Source organism: Ovis aries, chromosome 6 (genome assembly GCF_016772045.2).
Source record: "Ovis aries strain OAR_USU_Benz2616 breed Rambouillet chromosome 6, ARS-UI_Ramb_v3.0, whole genome shotgun sequence".
Taxonomy (NCBI): Eukaryota; Metazoa; Chordata; class Mammalia; order Artiodactyla; family Bovidae; genus Ovis; species Ovis aries.
In genome coordinates this window covers 85619359-85642397 of record NC_056059.1, presented here as the reverse complement: position 1 = coordinate 85642397, position 23039 = coordinate 85619359, and the positions used below count along the sequence as shown (strand labels likewise).

The 23039-nt window shown below is 39.0% G+C and overlaps 1 protein-coding gene across 3 annotated transcripts in view; it reads left to right on the top strand.

Annotated features, from left to right (window-relative positions):
• LOC101122788 (UDP-glucuronosyltransferase 2C1-like) overlaps window positions 1-23039 on the top strand; it is an 89099-nt gene that overhangs the window by 16295 nt on the left and 49765 nt on the right. For all 3 annotated transcript variants that reach the window (XM_042251479.2, XM_027971047.3, XM_042251478.2), the window contains exons 2-5: window positions 8071-8219; window positions 10054-10185; window positions 11822-11909; window positions 13775-13994. In XM_042251479.2, coding sequence (XP_042107413.1) covers window positions 8071-8219; window positions 10054-10185; window positions 11822-11909; window positions 13775-13994 — 589 coding nt within the window. The remainder of the gene's footprint in view (window positions 1-8070; window positions 8220-10053; window positions 10186-11821; window positions 11910-13774; window positions 13995-23039) is intronic.

Genomic DNA, 23039 nt, shown 5'->3' with positions numbered 1-23039 from the left:
AGAGTGAAAAAGTTTGTTTAAAACTCAACATTCAGTAAACTAAGATCATGGCATCTAATCCCATCACTTCATGGCAAATAGGAAAATAGTGGAAAAAGTGACAGACTTTAATTTTGGGGGCTTCAAAATCACTGCAGGTGGTGACTGCAGCCATGAAATTAAAAGAACGCTTGCTCCTTGAAAGAAAAATTATGACCAACCTAGACAGCTTATTAAAATACAGAGACATTTCCATGCCAACAAAGGCCCATCTAGTAAAAACTATGGGTTTTCCAGTAGTAATATATGGATATGAGTGTTGGACTCTAAAAAAATCTGAGCACTGAAGAATGCTTTTGATGCTTTTGAACTGTGGTGTTGGAGAAGACTCTTGAGAGTCCCTTGGACTACATGGAGATCCAACTAGCCCATCTTAAAGGAAATCAGTCTTGAATATTTGTTGGAAGTACTGATGCTCAAGCTGAAACTTCAATACTTTGGTCACATGATGTGAAAAACTGGCTCATTTGAAAAGACCTTGGGCTGGGAAAGACTGAAGGAAGGAGAAGGGGATGACAGAAGATGAGATAGGTGGATGGCATCACCGATTCAATGGACATGAGTTTGAGTATCTCTACGAGTTGGTGATGGACAGGGAAGCCTGGCATGCCGAAGTCCATGGAGTCACAAAGAGTCAGACATGACTGACCGACTGAAGTGAACTGAGCTGGTGCAATATTGTTCTTTACAGCATCAGATTTACTTCAATCACCAGTCACATTTACACCTGGGCATTGTTTTTGCTTTTGGTCCATCACTTCATTCTTTCTTGGGTTATTCCTCCACTCTTCTCCAGTAGCATATTGGGCACCTACCGGACTGAAGTATTCATCTTTCAGTGTCATATCTTTTTCCCTTTTCATATTGCTCATGGCGTTCTCAAGGAAAGCATATTTATGTGGTTTGCCATTCTCTTCTTCAGTGGACTACATTTTGTCAGAACTTTCCATCATGACCGCTCCATCTGTGCAGCCCTAAATGTCATGGCTCACAGTTTCATTGAGTTAGATGAGGCTGTGGTCCATGTCACTTTTATTTGTTTTTATTTGTTTTATTTATTTTGTTTGTATGCAGTTTTCATTCTGCCTGCCCTTTGATGAATAAGGATAAGAGGCTTATGAAGCTTCCTGATGGGAGAGTCTTGGATAACCATGATATTGAATGGTTTTCCTTGGAAACGAACAGAGATCATTCTGTCATTTTTGAGACTGCATTAATCTCAAATTGATGGTTGGATGGCATCATCGACTCAGTGGACATGGGTCTGGGTGGACTCTGTGAGTTGGTGATGGACAGGGAGGCCTGGTGTGCTGCAGTTCATGAGGTCGCAAAGAATCAGGAATGACTGAGCGAGTGAACTGAACTGAAATGATGGGAGAGACTAATTGTGGGGGAAACTGGGTCTTGTTCTTATGTGCGGGGCCATACTCCATAATCCAATTTTCTCCTGATGGGTTGGGCTGTGTTCAATTTAGTTCAGCTCAGTCTCTCAATCGTGTCTGACTCTTTGTGACCCCATGAATCACAGCACGCCAGGCCTCCCTGTCCATCACCAACTCCTGTAGTTCACTCAGACTCACATCCATCGAGTCCGTGATGCCATCCAGCCATCTCATCCTGGGTCGTTCCCTTCTCCTCCTGCCCCCGATCCCTCCCAGCATCAGAGTCTTTTCCAATGAGTCAACGCTTCGCATGAGATGACCAAAGTACTGGAGTTTCAGCTTTAGCATCATTCCTTCCAAAGAAATCCCAGGGCTGATCTCCTTCAGAATGGACTCTTTGGATCTCCTTGCAGTCAAAGGGACTCTCAAGAGTCTTCTCCAACACCACAGTTCAAAAGCATCAATTCTTCAGTGCTCAGCTTTCTTCACAGTCCAACTCTCATATCCATACCTGACCACAGGAAAAACCATAGCCTTGACTAGATGGACCTTTGTTGGCAAAGTAATGCCTCTGCTTTTGAATATACTACCTGGGTTGGTCATAACTTTTCTTCCAAGGAGTAAGTGTCTTTTAATTTCATGGCTGCAATCACCATCTGCAGTGATTCTGGAGCCCCGAAATATAAAGCCTGACACTTTTTCCACTGTTTCCCATCTATTTCCCATGAAATGATGGGACCAGATGCCATGATCTTCGTTTTCTGGATGTTGAGCTTAAAGCCTACTTTTTCACTCTCCTCTTTCACTTTCATCAAGAGGCTTTTTAGCTCCTCTTCACTTTCTGCCATAAGGGTGGTGTCATCTTCATATCTGAGGTTATTGATATTTCTCCCAGTAATCTTGATTCCAGCTTGTGCTTCTTCCAGCTCAGCGTTTCTCATGATGTACTCTGCATAGAAGTTAAATAAGCAGGGTGACAATATGCAGCCTTGACATACTTCTTTTCCTATTTGGAACCAGTCTGTTGTTCCATGTCCAGTTCTAACTGTTGCTTCCTGACCTACATACAGATTTCTCAAGAGGCAGGTCAGGTGGTCTGGTATTCCCATCTCTTTCAGAATTGTCCACAGTTTATTGTGATCCACACAGTCAAAGGCTTTGGCATAGTCAATAAAGCAGAAATAGATGTTTTTCTGGAACTCTCTTGCCTTTTCCATGATCCAGCAGATGTTGGCAATTTGGTCTCTGGTTATTCTTCCTTTTCTAAAATCAGCTTGAACATTTGGAATTTCACAGTTCATGTATTGCTGAAGCCTGACTTGGAGAATTTTGAGCATTACTTTATTAGTGTGTTAGATGAGTGCAATTGTGCAGTAGGTTGAGCATTCTTTGGCATTGCCTTTCTTTGGGATTGGAATGAAAACTGACTTTTCCAGTCCTGTGGCCACTGCTGAGTTTTCCAAATTTGCTGGTATACTTAGTGCAGCCCTTTCACAGCATCATCTTTCATTTGAAATAGTTCAAATAGTTCAAATAGAAATAGTTCATTCCATCACCTCCACTAGCTTTCTTCATAGTGATGCTTTCTAAGGCCCACTTGACTTCGCATTCCAGATTATCTGGCTTTAGCTGAGTGATCACACCATCATGATTATCTGGGTCATGAAGATCTTTTTGTATATTTCTTCTGTATATTCTTGCCTCCTCTTCTTAATATTTTCTTCTATTAGGTTCATACCATTTTTTGGTCTATATTGAGCCCATCTTTACATTAAATGTTCCCTTGGTATCTCTAATTTTCTTGAAAAGATCTCTAGTCTTTCTCATTATTTTGTTTTTCTCTATTTCTTTCCACCGATCCCCAAGGAAGGCTTTCCTATCTCTATTTGCTATTCTTTGGAACTCTGCATTCAGATAGATATATATTTCTTTTTCTCTCTGTCTCTCTGTCTCTCTGTCTCTCTCTCTCTTTTTTTTTTTTTTTTTTTTTGCTTCTCTTCTTTTCACAGCTATTTTTAAGGCCTCCTCAGACTACCATTTTGCTTTTTGCATTTCTTTTCTTGGTGATGGTCTTGATCCTTGTCTCCTGTACAATGTCAGGAACCTCTAAGCATAGTTCATCAGGCACTCTGTCTATCAGATTTAATCCCTTGAACCTATTTCTCACTTCCAGTGTATAGTAAGGGATTTGATTTAGGTCATACCTGAATGATCTAGTGGCTTTCCCTACTTTCTTCAGTTTATCTGAATTTGGCTATAAGGAGTTCATGATCTTAGTCACAGTCAGCTTCCAGTCTTGTTTTTGCTAACTGTATAGAGGTTCTCCATCTTTCACTGCAGAGTATAATAAATCTGATTTTGGTTTTGACCATCTGGTGTTATGCATGTGTAGAGTCCTTCCTTGTGTTGTTGGAAGAGGGTGTTTTCTATGAACAGTGCATTCTCTTGGCAGAACTCTATTGCCCTTTGCCCTGCTTAATTCTGTACTCCAATGCCAAACTTGCCTGTTACTCCAGGTATTTCTTGACCTCCTGCTTTTGCATTCCAGTCCCTTATAATGAAAAGAACATCTTTTTTGGGTGTTAGCTCTTAAAGGTCTTGTAGGTCATCATAGAACCATTCAAATTCATCTTCCTCAGCATTGTCAGTCGGTCAGTTCAGTCACAGTTGTATCAGACTCTTTGCCACCCCATGGCCTACAGCATGCCAGGTCTCCCTGTCCATCACCAACTCCCAGAGTTCACTCAAACTCATGTCCATTGAGTTGGCAATGCCATCCAACCATCTCATCCTCTGTCATCCCCTTCTCCTCTCACCTGTAATCTTTCCTAGCATCAGGGTCTTTTCAAAGTAGTCAGCACTTCACATCAGGTGCCAAAATCTTTAACATTACTGGTCGTCAAACCCATGCCTCCACTGGAGACTCCTCAACATTTATAGGCAAGTCTGACTCAGTCTCTTGTGAGGACATTACTCATTTCTTCCGGTTGCTGGTGTTGCAAGATTGTTTTTTGTGCTCTCCAAGTGTCTGTTTCTCCAATCCTGTGGAAGAACATTATAGAAAGTTATATAATGATGTCCCACTAACCTCCAAAGTTATATTCCCTGGGGGTTCTCATCTGCTCACCAGCTCTATGGTTGGGCTAATGGTGACCTCCTCCAAGAGGGCTTATACCACATGGTGCATGTCACAGATCTGCTGCAGTCATAGCCCCTGTCACTACGGCAGGCCACTGCTGACCTATACCTCAATCAAGGGCAGGAGACAATCAAGGGCAGTTCTGGCTCAGTTTCATTGGGACCTCTGGGTCTTGGTGTGCACAAGATTTTGTTTGAGCCCTCCAAGCATTTCTGGTGAGTATGGCATTTGATTCTAACTGCAATTTCCCCCCTTCTACTGTCTTGTTGGGGCTTCTCCTTTGCCTTTGGACCTGGGGTATCTTCTTTTTGGGGGGAATCCAACCTTCTCTTGTCAATGGTTGTTTAGCAGCTAGTTGCAATTTTAGAGTTCACACAGGAGAAGATGAGTGCACATCCTTCTACTTCACTATCTTAATATCAAGATACAGTCCTGGAATTCTCCAGGACAGAATATTGGAGTGGGTAGCCTTTCCCTTCTCCAGAGGATCTTCTTAACCCAGGGATCAAACCCAGGTCTCCCACATTATAAGCAGATTCTTTACCAGCTGAGCCACCAGGGAAGCCCACTTATACTTTAGGTATCATATCGAAATTCACTGACACTATGAATGTCAAGAATTATTTCCCTTTGTTTTCTTTGAGTAATTTTATGGTTTTAGGTCTTATATTTAATAAATACTTGGTAAATAGAAGAAACACATTTCTTTTTATTCTCATCAGTGCTAAAATGCTATAAGTTATGGATATAATTTGGCTATTCAGAATTTAAAATTTTCATTATATTATATATTCAGTTCACTTCAGTTCAGTTCAGTTGCTCAGTCATGTCCGACTTTTGGCGACCCCATGAATCACACAGCATGCCAGGCCTCCCTGTCCATCACCGTCTCCCGGAGTTCACTCAGACTCACGTCCATCAAGTCCGTGATGCCATCCAGCCATCTCATCCTCGGTCGTCCCCTTCTCCTCCTGCCCCCAGTCCCTCCCAGCATCAGAGTCTTTTCCAATGAGTCAACTCTTCGCATGAGGTGGCCAAAGTACTGGAGTTTCAGCTTTAGCATCATTCCTTCCAAAGAAATCCCAGGGCTGATCTCCTTCAGAATGGACTGGTTGGATCTCCTTGCAAGCCAAGGGACTCTCAAGAGTCTTCTCCAACACCACAGTTCAAAAGCATCAATTCTTTGGTGTTCAGCCTTCTTCACAGTCCAACTCTCACATCCATACATGACCACAGGAAAAACCATAACCTTGACTCTGGCAAAGTAATGTCTCTGCTTTTGAATATACAATCTAGGTTGGTCATAACTTTTCTTCCAAGGAGTAGGTGTCTTTTAATTTCATGGCTGCAGTCACCATCTGCAGTGATTTTGGAGCCCAAAAAGACAAAGTCTGACACTGTTTCCACTGTTTCCCCATCTATTTCTCATGAAGTGATGGGGCTGGATGCCATGATATTCGTTTTCTGAATGTTGAGCTTTAAGCCTACTTTTTCGCTGTTCTCTTTCACTTTCATCAAGAGACTATTTAGTTCCTCTTCACTTTCTGCCATAAGGGTGGTGTCATCTGCATATCTGAGGTTATTGATATTTCTCCCGGCAATCTTGATTCCAGCTTGTGTTTCTTCCAGTCCAGCGTTTCTCGTGATGTACTCTGCATAGAAGTTAAACAAGCAGGGTGAAAATATACAGCCTTGACATATTTCTTTTCCTATTTGGGACCAGTCTGTTGTTCCATGTCCAGTTCTAACTGTTGCTTCCTGATCTGCATACAGATTTCTCAAGAGGCAGATTAGGTGGTCTGGTATTCCCATCACTTTCACACTTTTCCACAGTTTACTGTGATCCAGACAGTCAAGGCTTTGGCATAGTCAATAAAGCAGAAATAGATGTTTTTCTGGAACTCTCTTGCTTTTCCATGATCCAGCGGATGTTGGCAATTTGATCTCTGGTTCCTCTGCCTTTTGTAAAACCAGCTTGAACATCAGGGAGTTCACAGTTCACATTGCTGAAGCCTGGCTTGGTTGCAATGCATAATTAGGAAATTTTATCTATAAAATTATAAATATATTAATTAATATACATTTATACATATAAAATATATCAACATATAATAAATATATGCACGGATATAAATTTATGTAAAATATGAATTAATAAATAATTTATAAAATTATTCATTAAAGCATTTCATAGTTAAGTTCAAATAATTTATGAGAAAATAACCAAGAATGACGACAGCATTCTTTTTAATAACTTGATAAACTCTCTGTAAAACTTTCAGGAGATAAAAGAATTTTAGGATAAGAATAGTAGGTTAGAGAAAACAATGGTCAAAAAATACCATAGAGAGCAATAGAATCATGATTTGGGAGATGGTACTTTCTACCAGACAGACACATAACAATTAACAAGTAACTTCAAAGTATATTATCTCAAAAGTCCAGAGTAAATTAAAAAATAAATGACAAAGTAAAACCTATGTACATTTTCCTAAAGATATGTGTGGAGTATGAAAGTGGATATTGCAATTACCAGAATAAAACCGCTCATTTACTGAGATTTGCCTTGATTTGTTATGCAGATACATCTTCCTAGGAGTTCAAAATCCCTTATATTCTCTAATAAAAACTTTAGCACACTTAGAACATCACAGAAAATATTCAAAAAGCCATGTAGTGAGAAACTACAAATTCTATAAAATAGAAATTATTTCACCACTAGATTATTATGCAGTGCAATATTTTCACCAAAGAGGACAAAATCTTGTAAAATAGGAAATTTCATTTACTATAGCAAAGGAGACAATCATTTTAAGAATTGTATTAAAAGTACTCAGAATGTAATTAGTTGTGACAACACACTTGAAAAATAATAGAAAAAAAATGAGTAAAACGCAAGTTATTTTTCAACATAATCAGAGGCTTTTGGAGCAATGAGGATGAGATAAATTGGAATTCCAGAAAAAAAGGTGCGACTCTACCACAGAAGGCTGAGAATCACTACCTAAGTTTCTTGTACTTACAGGAGCACCTGAGTGGGCTCAGGCTTAGATCAAGATGAAAGACTCCATTGACAGAGAGAAAGCAATAGGCTTTTGGCTTGCTCCATACTTAAATCTGTGTTTGAAAGTGAAAGTCGCTCAGTCCTGTTGGATTCTTTGTGACCCCTTGGACTATACAAGTCCATGGAATTCTCCAAGCCAGAATACTGGAGTGGGTAGCTTTTTCCTTCTCAAGGGGGATGTTCCCAACCCAGGGATCGAACCCAGGTCTCTGGCATTTCAGGTGGATTCTTTACTAGCTGAATCACAAGGGAAGCCCAAATCTGTGCTTATTTATTCATAATCTGACTATGTGTACTCTTCAGGGTAAAAGGCCAATTGATTTAACCTGGGTTGCATAGATTCAGTATTGGTCTTTAAGAATTTACTTAGAAAGTTAGGTGAAGATATATCTCTCATTTAACATATCTATATTCCTTTCTCTCTATTATCCTTCATTTTTATTCAGGAAAACCTACCACACTATGTGAGACTATGGGGAAAGCTGACATGTGGTTGTTTCGAAGTTACTGGGATTTTGAATTTCCTCAACCTTACTTACCTAATACTGAATTTGTTGGAGGACTGCACTGCAAGCCTGCAAAGCCCCTACCTAAGGTAATTAAATGTGCTTATTATTGTCTCACATGTATGAAATGTGAAATGTTAGTCACTCTGTCATACCCAACTCTTTGCGACCCCATGGATTGTAACCCAACAGGCTCTTCTGTCCATGGAATTTTCCAGGTAAGAATACTGGAGTGGAATTGCCATTCCCTTCTCCAAAGGATCTTCCCAACCCAACTATGAGTATTTATCTCTTAAAATGATATCTGGTTTATTGTTAACAATATTTGATCCCCAAACAGAGAAAACAGACATAGAATTTAATGGTCATTATTTTCTTAGACTATACACTATAGTAAGAAGATGAATAGCCTTTATTTTGGATTATGTATTATTATCTAAGGAAGTAGTCCTCAAAATTTTCTTTTCTTGTTCAAAGTCCATTAACTATTCATGAAAATGTGTTTTATATAAATTTTAAAATATTTCCTAGTATCTTACAAATACTATGCTATAACTGAACATAAAGATATCATTATATCTCAAGTCAAATCATCTCCCAACATAGTGTAATGGTTAACTTTAAGTGTCAACTTACCTGGCCAGGAAACAAGGTGTTTAGACAAACATTTTTCTAGAACTTACTGAGAGGCTATTTTTAGATGAAATCAACTTTTATAGATGCGGACCTTGATTAAACAGATTACTCTCCATTATGTGGATAAACCTCATTCAATTAGTTGAAGATGTGACTAGAACAAAAGACTGAATTATGCCGGTAGTCAACCTTCAGACTTGAACTACAGCAGTGGCTGTTTGAGTCTCCAGCCCAATGTACTGTTCTGCAGATTAAACTTGACATCCTCCATAACCATGTGTGTGAGCTAAGTCGCTTCAGTGTTGTCTGACAGTTTGCGACCTCATATACTGCAATCTGCCAGACTTCTCTGTTCATGGGATTTTCCAGGCAAGATTATTGAAATTGGTTGCCATTTCCTTCTCCAATAACCATGTGAGAAGTCCCTTAATATAAATATCTTCCCTGTCTTTCCATTTCATGCCTCACACACTTTTTTTTTTTTTTTTTGGTCATACTTAATTGGCTTAGTTTGAATAGTATTTAAACAGAGGATAAAAAGATTTATTTCAGTATGATTATATATGTTGTTTTTATTTTCAATTCAAAGCTATATATTTCTACTACTATATTCCTATCATCCTCAGAGTATGCTTTATAGGTATTTCTGCATTACTTGTCTGGTCAGGAGTTACATGGCTACCTCATTCCTAATTGTATATGTGGAAGCTTATATTAAAAAACAAATATAATCAAAATAAAAGCAAATAGAAATTTAGAAAACAGAGAAAAGTAAATATACCAACATTGTGTCATTGTACTGACCGTGATTCAGCAGAAAAAATGAAAACAACCTTATTAGCATCTAAGGCTAAATAAAAATTGCAGCACCAGAGCTATTTAACTTAAACATAGAAATTTTCTCTGCCAGCTACTGCTGTGTAGATTTGGACCAATTACTTAACCTTAGGGAGGTAGATTTCCCATCTGAAAATGTGTACATATCTCATAAAATCACCATATATCTTAGTTAAATGTTATATGTAAAGAGCTCAGCAAATGGCAAAAGATAACAGGCAGTCAATAATTTGTAAACTCAAACACATGCCAAAGACAAACTCATACCTCAAATATGCTTTACTAAATGAGCCTTTAGTAACAATAATTTTTAATTTGCCATCTATTATACACTGAAATCATTAATATATGAAAGTACAGAATTGTTCTAATAAATCAGACACATTGAGAAGAGTGTGACATCTATTATAACTGTAAGCTTTTATATTACAAAGACTGTTTTCTTCATAGGAGCTCGAAGAGTTTGTTCAAAGCTCTGGAGAAGATGGAGTTGTGGTGTTTACTCTGGGGTCAATGATCAAAAACCTCTCAGAAGAAAAGTCTAATATGATTGCATCAGCCCTTGCCCAGATTCCACAGAAGGTCAGATAATATTTTTTTTTCAGAGACAACTGTTTAAAATCCATGAAGTTCATAATAAAAGTATACTTGTAAAATGTAGGAAAGGGTATTGATATTGTTAGTCTCAAGTGAGTTCTAATGAAAGTGTGTAAATGATAAAAGGGGATATTTGATTGCTGTCTTGCTTTAAACCTGGCCTTATTAAGGAAATTCTATTGCATTATCATCTTTAAATAATAAATGAAAATTAATCATTTGCTACTGTTAAACCATCAGTCAGCTTTGTGCATTAGGTTTTAAGGCATCCATGTAATGTAACACTTTTTGCTATTCTTATATTTCTTTAAATCTGAAGCATATAAACAAGTTGCAAATAACATGACAGAGAATAAAGGAAAAGATATTCAAAATAATAGGTTTGATTCTCAGAATGTCTTGGGACTATATTTTCTAGTAATTACTGATTTTGAGCATTGTCATAATTGAACCTGGAAATAAGAGCCTAGATTCTAAAAATAATCTTAAATAATGACTCTTCTAAAAATGCTAAATAATGAATCCTAAAAATAATCCTAAATGAAATCCTAAATAGTGATTCTTCAACATTTAAAACTTTAACAATACAGTAAAAGATTTAGGATTATACTTCAAACTATAACTTTTTATTGATACCATTCTAGGTTTTAACTGAGTGACATCTTTTTTCTCAGTTCAGTTCAGTCACTCAGTCATGTTCAACTCTTTGTTGCTCCATGGACTGCAGCATGCTAAGCCTCCCTGTCCATCACCAACTCCAGTGGGTCAGGAAGATCCCCTGGAGGAGGGCATGGCAACCCACTCCAGTAATCTTACCTAGAGAATCCCCTTGGACAGAGGGGCCTGGCAGGCTGCAGTCCATGGGGTCACAAAGAGTCGGACACAACTGTGCGACTGGATGCCATGCCATACAGTTGATGGTTACACCTTGTGGATGTTTATAATGCCGCCAAACTCCAGACTTAGAATACTTTAAAATGATAAATATGATTATGAATATTTTACTGTGTGAGTCTACATTAATGATAAGTATATAAACAATAGTTCAAAAGAGGTAAATAACATCCGTCCTCTTGCCTCTGAAATCTTTCTTTCAAAAAACCCCTTTACCAGAGTGGCCTAGTAACACCAGTATGTAGCTCTTTCAGATTCAGATTGTCATTCTTCATGTACATCTTCATCATTTTTTTCTTCATTTGGTTAAGTTAGAATTAACTCAAAGATGAAAGACTATTGACTAGGATCATTGCAAGCCTTTGAAAACATGGCTGTAATGTTTATGGTTTAAAAACATTCATTACCTAATCACATATGAACTCAGTTTGCTTGTGCATTACCTGGAGGCATCAAATTTGATTGAAGTGAAGTCATTCAGTCATGTCTAACTCTTCTCAACCCCATAGACTATAGCCTGCCAGGTTCCTCCATCCATGGAGTATTCCAGGTAAGGATACTAGAATGGATTACTATTTCCTTTTTCAGGGGATCTTCCTGATCCACGGATAAAACCCTGGTCTTCAGTATTGTGGGAAAATTCTTTACCATCTGAGTCATCAGGGTAGGTTAACTTCTGATAGGATGTGATTCTAAAATCTTCTAATAAAGACATTTATCTTAATAGGTTCTGTGGAGATACACAGGAAAGAAACCAGAAACACTAGGAGCCAATACCCGGCTATATGAATGGATTCCACAGAATGATCTTCTTGGTAAGACCAAAGAGAAGAAACATAAACAGAGCTGAATGAGGTATAATCTGAATGATTATTCAATAACAGATATCAACAAATTTGTATTTAAAATAAGGAAAAAAACTTTAATAAATCTTCACATTGCTTCAGGAGTTTTGAAAGAAAGGATTATTCATGACAATTGTTAAAGACTGTAAGGCACACTTTATTCAAGACCATCATGATAAGTAGAGTTATTAGTGCAATGGACTTTTACAATAAAACAGAGAGACTGGAAACAATTTGTATGCAGAAAGAAAAATGGGGAATTTATCACAAAAGAACATAGTAGAAGTTCATTGGATGGAAAATTGCAGAGTTCAACTGACCTAGTAGAATGCTTGCTAAAATTGGGCAATGCAGAGATAGTGGAGCCACAAAATCAAATTCTGGTTGAGAAGAGTTCAGAGGAACCTGACTAGACCTTGGTCAAGGATCTTTGTCAAACTCTAACATAAATATTAAATTTATGGCTCTCTCATTTATGACATAATCTCTCCCTCCTCAGGATCAAGGTCAGAGAAAGTATGTTTAGACAAGGTTTCATTAACTTTTGTATAGAATACTGCAGCACACTCCTGATTTTCTTCACCAATTTTCTCACATCTCTCTTCTCTATGGAAAAAATAAAATCTGGCAACCATTTCATTTATATTTCATGTATAATAAATGGCTGCATATTAGTATAAATTCAAGTGCAAATCCTATTTTCTTAAACACAGTACACCATGAACTAATGTAGCTTATCTTTTTAGCTTGTTATGCCAACATTCTCATATTGAAATACTGCACATCTCCCCTCCCCTTTCACATCTACAAAAATATTAATTTCTTCAATCTCTCCCTTCTTTTTTATTGATATATTTTTCCTGCAACAACTTGTCAAATGACAAGTACTCTCCACCATATATTCTGCAGGAACCTTCTTGTCTGTGGAATGACTTAATTGCTGGAATCACTAATTATACTTCAGTTCAGTTCAGTTCAGTCGCTCAGTCGTGTCTGACTCTTTGCAATCCCATGAATAGCAGCACGCCAGGCCTCCCTGTCTATCACCATCTCCCGGAGTTCACTCAAACTCATGTCAACGAGTCAGTGATACCATCCAACCATCTCATCCTCTGTTGTCCCCTTCTCTTCCTGCCCCCAATCCCTCCCAGCATCAGAGTCTTTTCCAATGAGTCAACTCTTTGCATGAGATGGCCAAAGTACTGGAGTTTCAGCTTTAGCATCATTCCTTCCAAAGAAATCCCAGGGCTGATCTCCTTCAGAATGGACTGGCTGGATCTCCTTGCAGGCCAAGGGACTCTCAAGAGTCTTCTCCAACACCACAGTTCAAAAGCATCAATTCTTCAGCGCTCAGCTTTCCTCACAGTCCAACTCTCACATCCATACATGACCACCGGAAAAACCATAGCCTTGACTAGATGGACCTTTGTTGGCAAAATAATGTCTCTGCTTTTGAATATGCTATCTAGGTTGGTCATAACTTTCCTTCCAAAGAGCAAACATCTTTTGATTTCATGGTGGCAATCACCATCTGCAGTGATTTTGGAGCCCCCCCAAAATGAAGTCTGACACTATTTCCCGTGTTTCCCATCTATTTCCCATGAAGTGATGGGACGTTAGCCTGCAGTAATTAATTGCTGCTTTCTTCAGAGCCTATAAGAATGTGTATGTGTTCTCATGGCACAGAATTATATAGAAGATGTTACCTAATAGAATTTGACTTATGTAAGTGTCATGATTTTCTGTTTCTGACACTCTTATAACTTAGAATAATATATGTGTGTGTGTGTGTATATATATATATACATATATATATATATATTTTAAATTTTTAGGTCATCCCAAAACCAGAGCTTTTATCACTCACTGTGGAACCAACGGGATCTATGAAGCTATTTACCATGGGATCCCTATGGTTGGAATTCCTTTGTTTGGTGACCAGCATGATAATGTTGCTCGTATGAAAGCCAAAGGAGCAGCTGTTGCAGTAGACTTGCAAAGACTGACAAGTGCAGATCTACTTAATGCATTGAAAGCAGTTATTAACAACCCTTCGTGAGTAGACAATATATTCTTTTCTAACAATCATTTTGTTTTTGAAGGAATAATCGGTTTTATATAATTTTAAATTGACAAATTTTGCATAATTTAGAGTACACCTAATATCACATAAGATTATTTTATACTTCCTAAATTTTGTGAAGGTAGTTTGTCACCTACCACTACTTGGTGATAAATTATAACCTCAAAGAATTACTACATTTATTTAAAGAAAATGATCTATTGTTAAAAATATATGAATTTTTAAATTAATAATGGTACTTATTAGTTTTTAAAAATTCCAGATATTACCACCATAAGAATTTAGGGAATACAATGAAAAACCACTTAGCTTTCCTCATGTCAGTTCAGTTCAGTTCAGTCGTTTAGTCATGTCTGACTCTTTGCCACTCCATGGTCTGCAGCACACTAGGCTTCCCTGTCCAACATCAACTCTCCGAGCTTGCTCAAACTCATGTCCATTGAATCAGTGATGCCATCCTTTGTTTTCCCCTTCTCCTCAACCTTCAGTTTTTCCCAGCATCAGGGTCTTTTCCAATGAATCAGTTTTTCACATCAGGTGACCAAAGTATTGGAGTTTCAGTTTCAGCATCAGTCCTTCCAATGAATATTCAGGACTGATTTCCTTTAGGATGGATTAGTTGGGTTTCTTTGCACTCCAAGGGACTCTTAAGAGTTTTCTCAAACACCACAGTTCAAAAGCATCAATTCTTCAGCGCTCAGCTTTCTTTATAATCCAACTCTCACATCCATACATGACCACTGGAAAAACCATAGCCTTGACTAGATGGACTTTTGTTGACAAAGTGATGTCTCTGCTTTTTAACTGCTGTCTAGGTTGGTCATAGATTTTCTTCCAAGGAGCAAGTGTCTTTTAACTTCATGGCTGCAGTCACGATCTGCATAGTTATAACCATTATCAGTTTAAAAACTTACTTCTGCTAATTTATAAATAGGAGGAAGATCCCAGCCTCCTCGTTCCCTGACAGAGAATAAAAACTGGACACTATCCATGAGCAAAATCATCTCTGGGGTGTCCTAAAGGCAATGTAAGAAGTTTTAGCAACACAGTAGAACAAAAAATCTGAGGTAAATCACACAAGAACAGAATGATGGTAGGTTTATTTTACCAGCATCATTCCGAAGCCAGCATTACTCATCACCAAGAGAGAACTTTCAGCTAGAAAGAGTTTCTTGGCAGAAAAAGAAGAATGGATTGAATGACCAATTTCTAAGTCCTTCTGGGGCATAGAAATTGAAAAACAAATTCTAAATTTGTGTAAAGTCACAAGAGATCTCAAACAGCCAAAGCAGTACCAACAAATAATGACATTGGAGACATCCCACTTGTTATTTAACGCTGTACTACAAAGTTATAGCAATTTTAAACAGATGATACTGTCATAAAAATAGACATACAGACCAATGGACAGGATTGAGAGCCCTGATACAAACCCTTATATGTAAAGTTGAATAATATTTGACAAAAAGTAAAGAATAGTCAATAGGAAAAGTGTTATCTCTTCAATAAGTAGTACTAAGGAAACTAAATAATCATACGCAGGAGAATAAAACTTGGACCCTTATATTACATTACTTCCCTCAAAGCTCAGTTGGTAAAGATCTGTTTTCAATGCAGGAGACCAAGGTTCATTTCTGGGGTTAGGAAGAGCTCCTGGAGAAGGAATTAGCAACCCACTCCAGTATTCTTTCCTGGAGAATCCCATCTACAGAGGAGCCTGGTTGGATACTCTCCATGGTGTCACAAGAGACAGACATGACTTAGCGACTAAACCACCACATTGCATTACTTACAAAACTTGACTAGAAATGGACTACAGACTTGAACATAAGACCTGAAGCCATAAATGTCTTATAAAACTGGAGGAAAAGTTTCTTGACAAGGGTATTGGCAAGAAATTTTGGGATATGATACCAACAATACAAGGAACCAATGTAAAACAACAGGTGGGGCTTTATCAAGCTCAGAAGCTTCTACACAGAAAAATAAATGATTTACAAAATAAAGGTCAATGTACAAAATTGGAGATTATTTTGAAAATTGCACATCTGATATAGACTGATATACAAAAGATATAAGTAACCCATATTACTCAATAGCAATATTTTTTTAAAAATGAATGGAGTTACTAAATACACATTTGCCCAAAGAAGACATATAAATGGTCAACAGGTACTTGAAAAGGGGATTGATGTTACTAAGCATCATGAAATGCAAATCAAAATCCCACCTCACACCTATTAGAATTGTTGTTGATGTTGTTCAGTCACTAAGTTGTGTCTGACGCTGTGACCCATTCACTACAGCATGACAGGTTCCTCCATTCTCCACTATCTCCTACAGTGTTCTCAAATACATGCCCATTGAGGTGAGATGCTATCTAACCATCTCTTCCTCTGCTGCCCCCTACTCTTTTTTCCCTTCAATCTGCTCCAGCATCAGGTTTTTGCAGTGAGTCGGTTCTTCACATGAGATGGCCAAAGTATTGGAGTTTCAGCTTCAGCATCCCTCTTTCTAGGAATAGTTAGAGTTGATTTCCTTCGGGATTGATTGATTTGATCTCCTTGTTCTCCAAGGGACTCTCAAGAGTCTTCTCCAGCACCACAATCAGAAAGCATCAAATCTTTGGTGCTCAGCCTTCTTTATGGTTCAGTGGTAAAGAAACCAGTGGCCGATGCAATTGTTGCAGGAGATGTAGGTTCGATTCCTGAGTCAGGAGATCTCATGGCATTTTTCAGTCACTCAGTTGCATCTGGCTCTGCGACCCCGTGGACTGCAGCAGCCCAGACTTTTCTGCCAATCACCATATCCTGAGCTTGCTCAAATTAATGTCATTGAGACAGTGATGCATCTAAGCATCTAATCCTCTTCATCCCCTTCTCCTCCTGCCTTCAATCTTTCCCATAATCAGGGTCTTTTCTAATGAGTCAGCACTTCACATCAGGTGGCCAAAATATTGGAGCTTCAGCTTCATCAGTCCTTCCAGTGAATATTCAAGATTGATTTCCTTTAGGATTGACCAGTTTGATCTCCTTGAAGACCAAGGGACTCCCAAAAGTCTTGTCCAACACCAAAGTGCAAAAGCATCAATTCTTTGACTCTAAGCCTTCTTTATGGTCCAACTCTCACATCCATACCTGACTGCTGGGAAAAGCCATAGTTTGACTATATAGACCTTTGTCAGCAAAGTAATTTCTATGCTTTTTAATATATGCTCTAGGTTTGTCATAGCTTTTCTTCCAAGACCAAGATTCTTTTAATTTCATGGCGGCACTCATCATCCACTGTGATTTTGGAGTCCAAGAAAATAAAGTCTGTCACTGTTTCCCCATCGATTTGTCATGAAGTGACGGGACTAGATGGCATGATCTTCATTTTTTGAATGTTGAGCTTTAAGCCAGCTTTTTCTCTCTTCTCTTTCACCGTCATCAATAGAATATTTCCTCTTTGTTTTCTGGCATTTGGGTGGTGTCATCTGCATATCTAAGGTTATAGATATTTCTCCTGGCAATTTTGATTCCAGCTTGTTCTTCATCCAGCCCAGCATTTTGCATGATGTACTATGCATACAAGTTAAATAAACAGGTTTACAATATACATCCTTGAAGTACTCTTCCCAGTTTGAAACCAGTCCATTTTTCCATGTCTGGTTCTTATTGTTGCTTTTCAACCTGCATATAGGTTTTGCAGGAGGCAGGCAGATGGTCTGGTACTCCCATCTCTTGAAGAATTTTCCATAGTTTGATTTAATCCACACAGTCAAAGGTTTTAGTGTAGTCAATGAAGCAGAAGTAAATTTTTTTTTTCTGGAATTCTCTTGTTTTCTAGCAAGATAAATGCAATTTCATCTCTCATTCTTCTGCCTTTTTAAAATCCGGCTTGAACATCTGGAAATTCTCAGTTCATATACTGTTGAAGCCAAGCTTGGAGAACTTTGAGCATTACTTTGCTAGTGTGTGAGGTGAGTAGAATTATGCAGTAGTTTGCACATTCTTTGCTACTGCCTTTCTTTGGGACTGGAATGAAAATTGACCTTTTCCAGTCCTGTGGCCACTGCTGAATTTTCCAAATTTGCTGGCAAATTAAATGCAGCACTTTTACAGCGTTGTGTTATAGGTTTTGAAGTAACTCAACTGGAATTCCATCACCTCCACTATCTTTGTTCATAATGATGCTTCCTAAGGCCCACTTGACTTCACACTCCATGATGTCTGGCTCTAGGAGTGATCAAACCATGGTGTAGGATATGGGAACCCATTTCAGCATTCTTGCTTGGAAAATCTTCCCCTGGTTTAGAAAATGGCAACCCACTCTAGTATTCTTGTTTGGAAAATCCCATGTATGGAAGAGCCTGGACTACTTTAATCCATGGAGTCCAAAAGAGCATGACACAACTGAGCATGCATGTATGAAATAACATTCAAACCTGATTACTGCAGAACCATATCTTTGACTATATGGGCCGTTGTCAACAAAGTGATATCCTTGCCTTTTAATGTGCTGTATAGGTTTATCATAGTTTTCCTTGGAATGGACAAGTGTCTTTTAATTTCAAGGCAGCAGTCACAATCTGCAGTGATTTTGGAGCCCAAGAAGATAAAATCTAGCACTGCTTCCAAGTTTTCCCCTTCTATTTGCCTTAGAGTGATGGGACAATATACCATACTCTTAGTTTTTTGAATGTTGAGTTTCAAGCCAGCTTGGAACATTTAGAATGGCCATCATTAAAAGACACGGTCTAAGAAGTGAGGAGTAGCTCCTCTCCACCCTCCTTGGCCCACGCATCCACTGCTCCTTGGACGTAGGGTTGCTCCTCTTGGCCGCCTTCCCTGACCTCAGGCACGGGGTAGCTCCTCCTGGCCACTGCCCTGACCTCGGGTGTGTAGTAGCTCGTCTCGGCCTCCGCCTCTGACCTCGGACGTGGGGTAAGATCCTCTCAGCCACTACAATAGCTCCTCTCGGGCACACTTCTCTGAGGTCTGTCTCAGCCAGCGTGCTTCTGCATGGAAAAGAAATGCAAAAAGCAAAATGGCTATCTGAGGAGGCCTTACAAATAGCTGTGAAAAGAAGAGAAGTGAAAAGCAAAGGAGGAAACAAAAGATATAAGCATCTGAATGCAGAGTTCCAAAGAAGAGAATGGAGAGATAAGAAAGCCTTCCTCAGCAATCAATGCAAAGAAACAGAGGAAAACAGAATGGGAAAGACTAGAGTTCTCTTCAAGAAAATTAGAGATACCAAGGGAACATTTCATTCAAAGATGGGCTCGAAAAAGGACAGAAATGGGATGGAACTAACAGAAGCAGAAGATATTAAAAAGTGATGGCAAGAATACACAGAAGAACTGTATGAAAAAGATCTTCACGACGCAGATAATCACGATCGTGTAATCACTCACCTAGAGCCAGACATCCTGGAATGTGAAGTCAAGTGGGCCTTAGAAAGCATCACTACGAACAAAGCTAGTAGAGGTGACAGCATTCCAGTGGAGCTATTTCAAATCCTGAAAGATGATGCTGTGAAAGTGCTGCACTCAATATGCTAGCAAGTTTGGAAAACTCAGCAGTGGCCACAGGACTGGAAAATGTCAGTTTTCATTCCAATCCCAAAGAAAGCCAATGCCAAAGCATGCTCAAACTACTGCACAATTGTATTCATCTCACACGCTAGTAAAGTAATTCTCAAAATTCTCCAAGCCAGGCTTCAGCAATATGTGAACCATAAACTTCCAGATGTTCAAGCTTGTTTTAGAAAAGACAGAGGAACCAGAGATCAAATTGCCAGCATCTGCTGGATCATGGGAAAAAGCAAGAGAGTTCCGGAAAAACATCTATTTCTGCATTATTGACAATGCCAAAGCCTTTGACTGTGTGGACCACAATAAACTGTGGAAAAGTGTGAAAGAGATGGGAATACCAGACCACCTGACCTGCCTCTTGAGAAACCTATATGTGGGTTAGGAAGCAACAGTTAGAATTGGACATGGAACAATAGACTGGTTCCAAATAGGAAAAGGAGTATGTCAAGGCTGTATATTGGCTGTTTATTTAACTTCTTTGCAGAGTACATCATGAGAAATGCTGGACTGGAAGAAGCACAAGCTGGAATCAAGGTTGCTGGGAGAAATACCAATAACCTCAGATATGCAGATGACACCACCCTTATGGCAGAAAATAAAGAGGAACTAAAAAGCCTCTTGATGAAAGTGAAAGAAGAGAGTGAAAAACTTGGCTTAAAGCTCAACATCCAGAAAACTAATGTCGTGGCATCTGGTCCCATCACTTCATGGGAAACAGATGGGGAAACAGTGGAAACAGTGGCTGATTTTATTTTTCTGGGCAGCAAAATCACTGAAGATGGTGATTGCAACCACGAAATTAAAAGACGCTTACTCCTTGGAAGGAAAATTATTACCAACCTAGACAGCATATTGAAAAGAGAGATATTACTTTGCCAAAAAAAGGTTCGTCTAGTCAAGGCTATGGTTTTTCCAGTGGTCAAGTATGGCTGTGAAACTTGGACGATGAAGAAAACTGAGCACCGAAGAATTGATGCTGTTAAACTGTGGTGTAGGAGAAGACTTTTGAAGGTCCCTTGGACTGCAAGGAAATCCAACCAGTCTATCCTAAAGATCAGTTCTGGGTGTTCTTTGGAAGGACTAATGCACTGGTCATAGCAAACACCCTCTTCCAATAACACAAGAGACGACTCTACACATGGACATCACCAGATGGCCAACACCGAAATCAGATTGATTATATTCTTTGCAGCCAAAGATAGAGAAGTTATATACAGTCAACAAAACCGAGACCAGGAGCTGACTGTGGCTCAGATCATGAACTCCTTATTACCAAATTCAGACTCAAATTGAAGAAAGTAGGGAAAACTGCTAGACCATTCAGGTATGACCTAAATCAAATCTCTTATGATTATTCAGTTGAAGTGCAAAATAGATTTAAGGGCCTAGATCTGATAGATAGAGTGCCTGATGAACTATGGAATGAGGTTCGTGACATTGTACAGGAGACAGAGATCAAGACCATCCCCATGGAAAAGAAATGCAAAAAAGCAAAATGGCTGTCTGAGGAGGCCTTACAAATAGCTGTGAAAATTAGAGAGGTGAAAAGCAAAGGAGAAAAGGAAAGATATAAGCATCTGAATGCAGAGTTCCAAAGAATAGCAAGAAGATATAAGAAAGCCTTCCTCAGCGATCAATGCAAAGAAATAGAGGAAAAGAAAAAAATGGGAAAGACTAGAGATCACTTCAAGAAAATTAGAGATACCAAGGGAACATTTCATGCAAAGATGGGCTCGATAAAGGACAGAAATGGTATGGACCTAACAGAAGCAGACGATATTAAGAAGAGGCGGCAAGAATACACGGAAAACTGTACATAAAAGATCTTCATGACCCAGATAATCATGATGATGTGATCACTCATCTAGAGCCAGACATCTTGGTATGTGAAGTCAAGTGGGCCTTAGAAAGCATCACTATGAACAAAGCTAGTGGAAGTGATGGAATTCCAGTTGAGCTATTTCAAATCCTGAAAGATGATGCTGTGAAAGTGCTGCACTCAATGTGCCAGCAAATTTGGAAAACTCAGCAGTTTCCACAGGACTGGAAAAGTTCAGTTTTCATTCAAATTCCAAAGAAAGGCAATGCAAAAGAATGCTTAAACTACCACACAATTGCACTCATCTCACATGCTAGTAAAGTAATTCTCAAAATTCTCCAAGCCAGGCTTCAGCAATACGTGAACCATGAACTCCCTGCTGTTCAAGTTGGTTTTAGAAAAGACAGAGGAACCAGAGATCAAATTGCCAACATCTGCTGGATCATGGAAAAAGCAAGAGAGTTCCAGAAAGACATCTATTTCTGGCTTATTGACTATGCCAAACCCTTTGACTGTGTGGATCACAATAAACTGTGGGAAATTCTGAAAGAGATGGGAATACCAGACAACCTGATCTGCCTCTTGAGAAACCTGTATGCAGGTCAGGAAGCAACAGTTAGAACTGGACATGGAACAACAGACTGGTTCCAAATAGGAAAAGGAATATGTCAAGGCTGTATATTGGCACCCTGCTTATTTAATTTCTATGCAGAGTAAATCATGAGAAACGCTGAGCTTGAAGAAGCACAAGCTGGAATCAAGATTGCCGGAAGAAATATCAATAACCTCAGATATGCAGATGACTCCACCCTTATGGCAGAAAGTGAAGAGGAACTAAAAAGCCTCTTGATGAAAGTGAAAGAGGAAAGTGAAAAAGTTGGCTTAAAGCTCAACATTCCGAAGATCATGGCATCCGGTCCCATCACTTCATGGGAAATAGATGGGGAAACAGTAGAAACAGTGTCAGACTTTATTTTGGGGGGCTCCAAAATCACTGTAGATGGTGACTGCAGCCATGAAATTAAAAGACGCTTACTCCTTGGAAGAAAAGTTATTACCAACCTAGACAGCATATTGAAAAGAGAGATATTACTTTGCCAAAAAAAGGTTCGTCTAGTCAAGGCTATGGTTTTTCCAGTGGTCAAGTATGGCTGTGAAACTTGGACGATGAAGAAAACTGAGCACCGAAGAATTGTGGTTCTACTATTGATCTTTTGAAAAGCTTCCATACCTTTTTCCATAGTGGCTGCACCAATTTACATTCTCACCTGGAGTGCAGTGGAATTTTTCTTTTTCTAATTCCTCACCTCTTCAGTTCAGTTCAGTTCAGTTACTCAGTCAGTCATGTTCAACTCTTTGCGATCCCATGAATCATAGCACGACAGGTCTCCCTGTCCATCACCAACTCCCAAAGTTCACTCAAACTCATGTCCATCGAGCTGTGATGCCATCCAGCCATCTCATCCTCTGTCGTCCCCTTCTCTTCCTGCCCTAAATCCCTCCCAGCATCAGAGTCTTTTCCAATGAGTCAGCTCTTCACATGAAGTGGCCAAAGTACTGGAGTTTCAGCTTTAGCATCATTCCTTCCAAAGAAATCCCAGGACCGATCTCCTTAGAATGGAC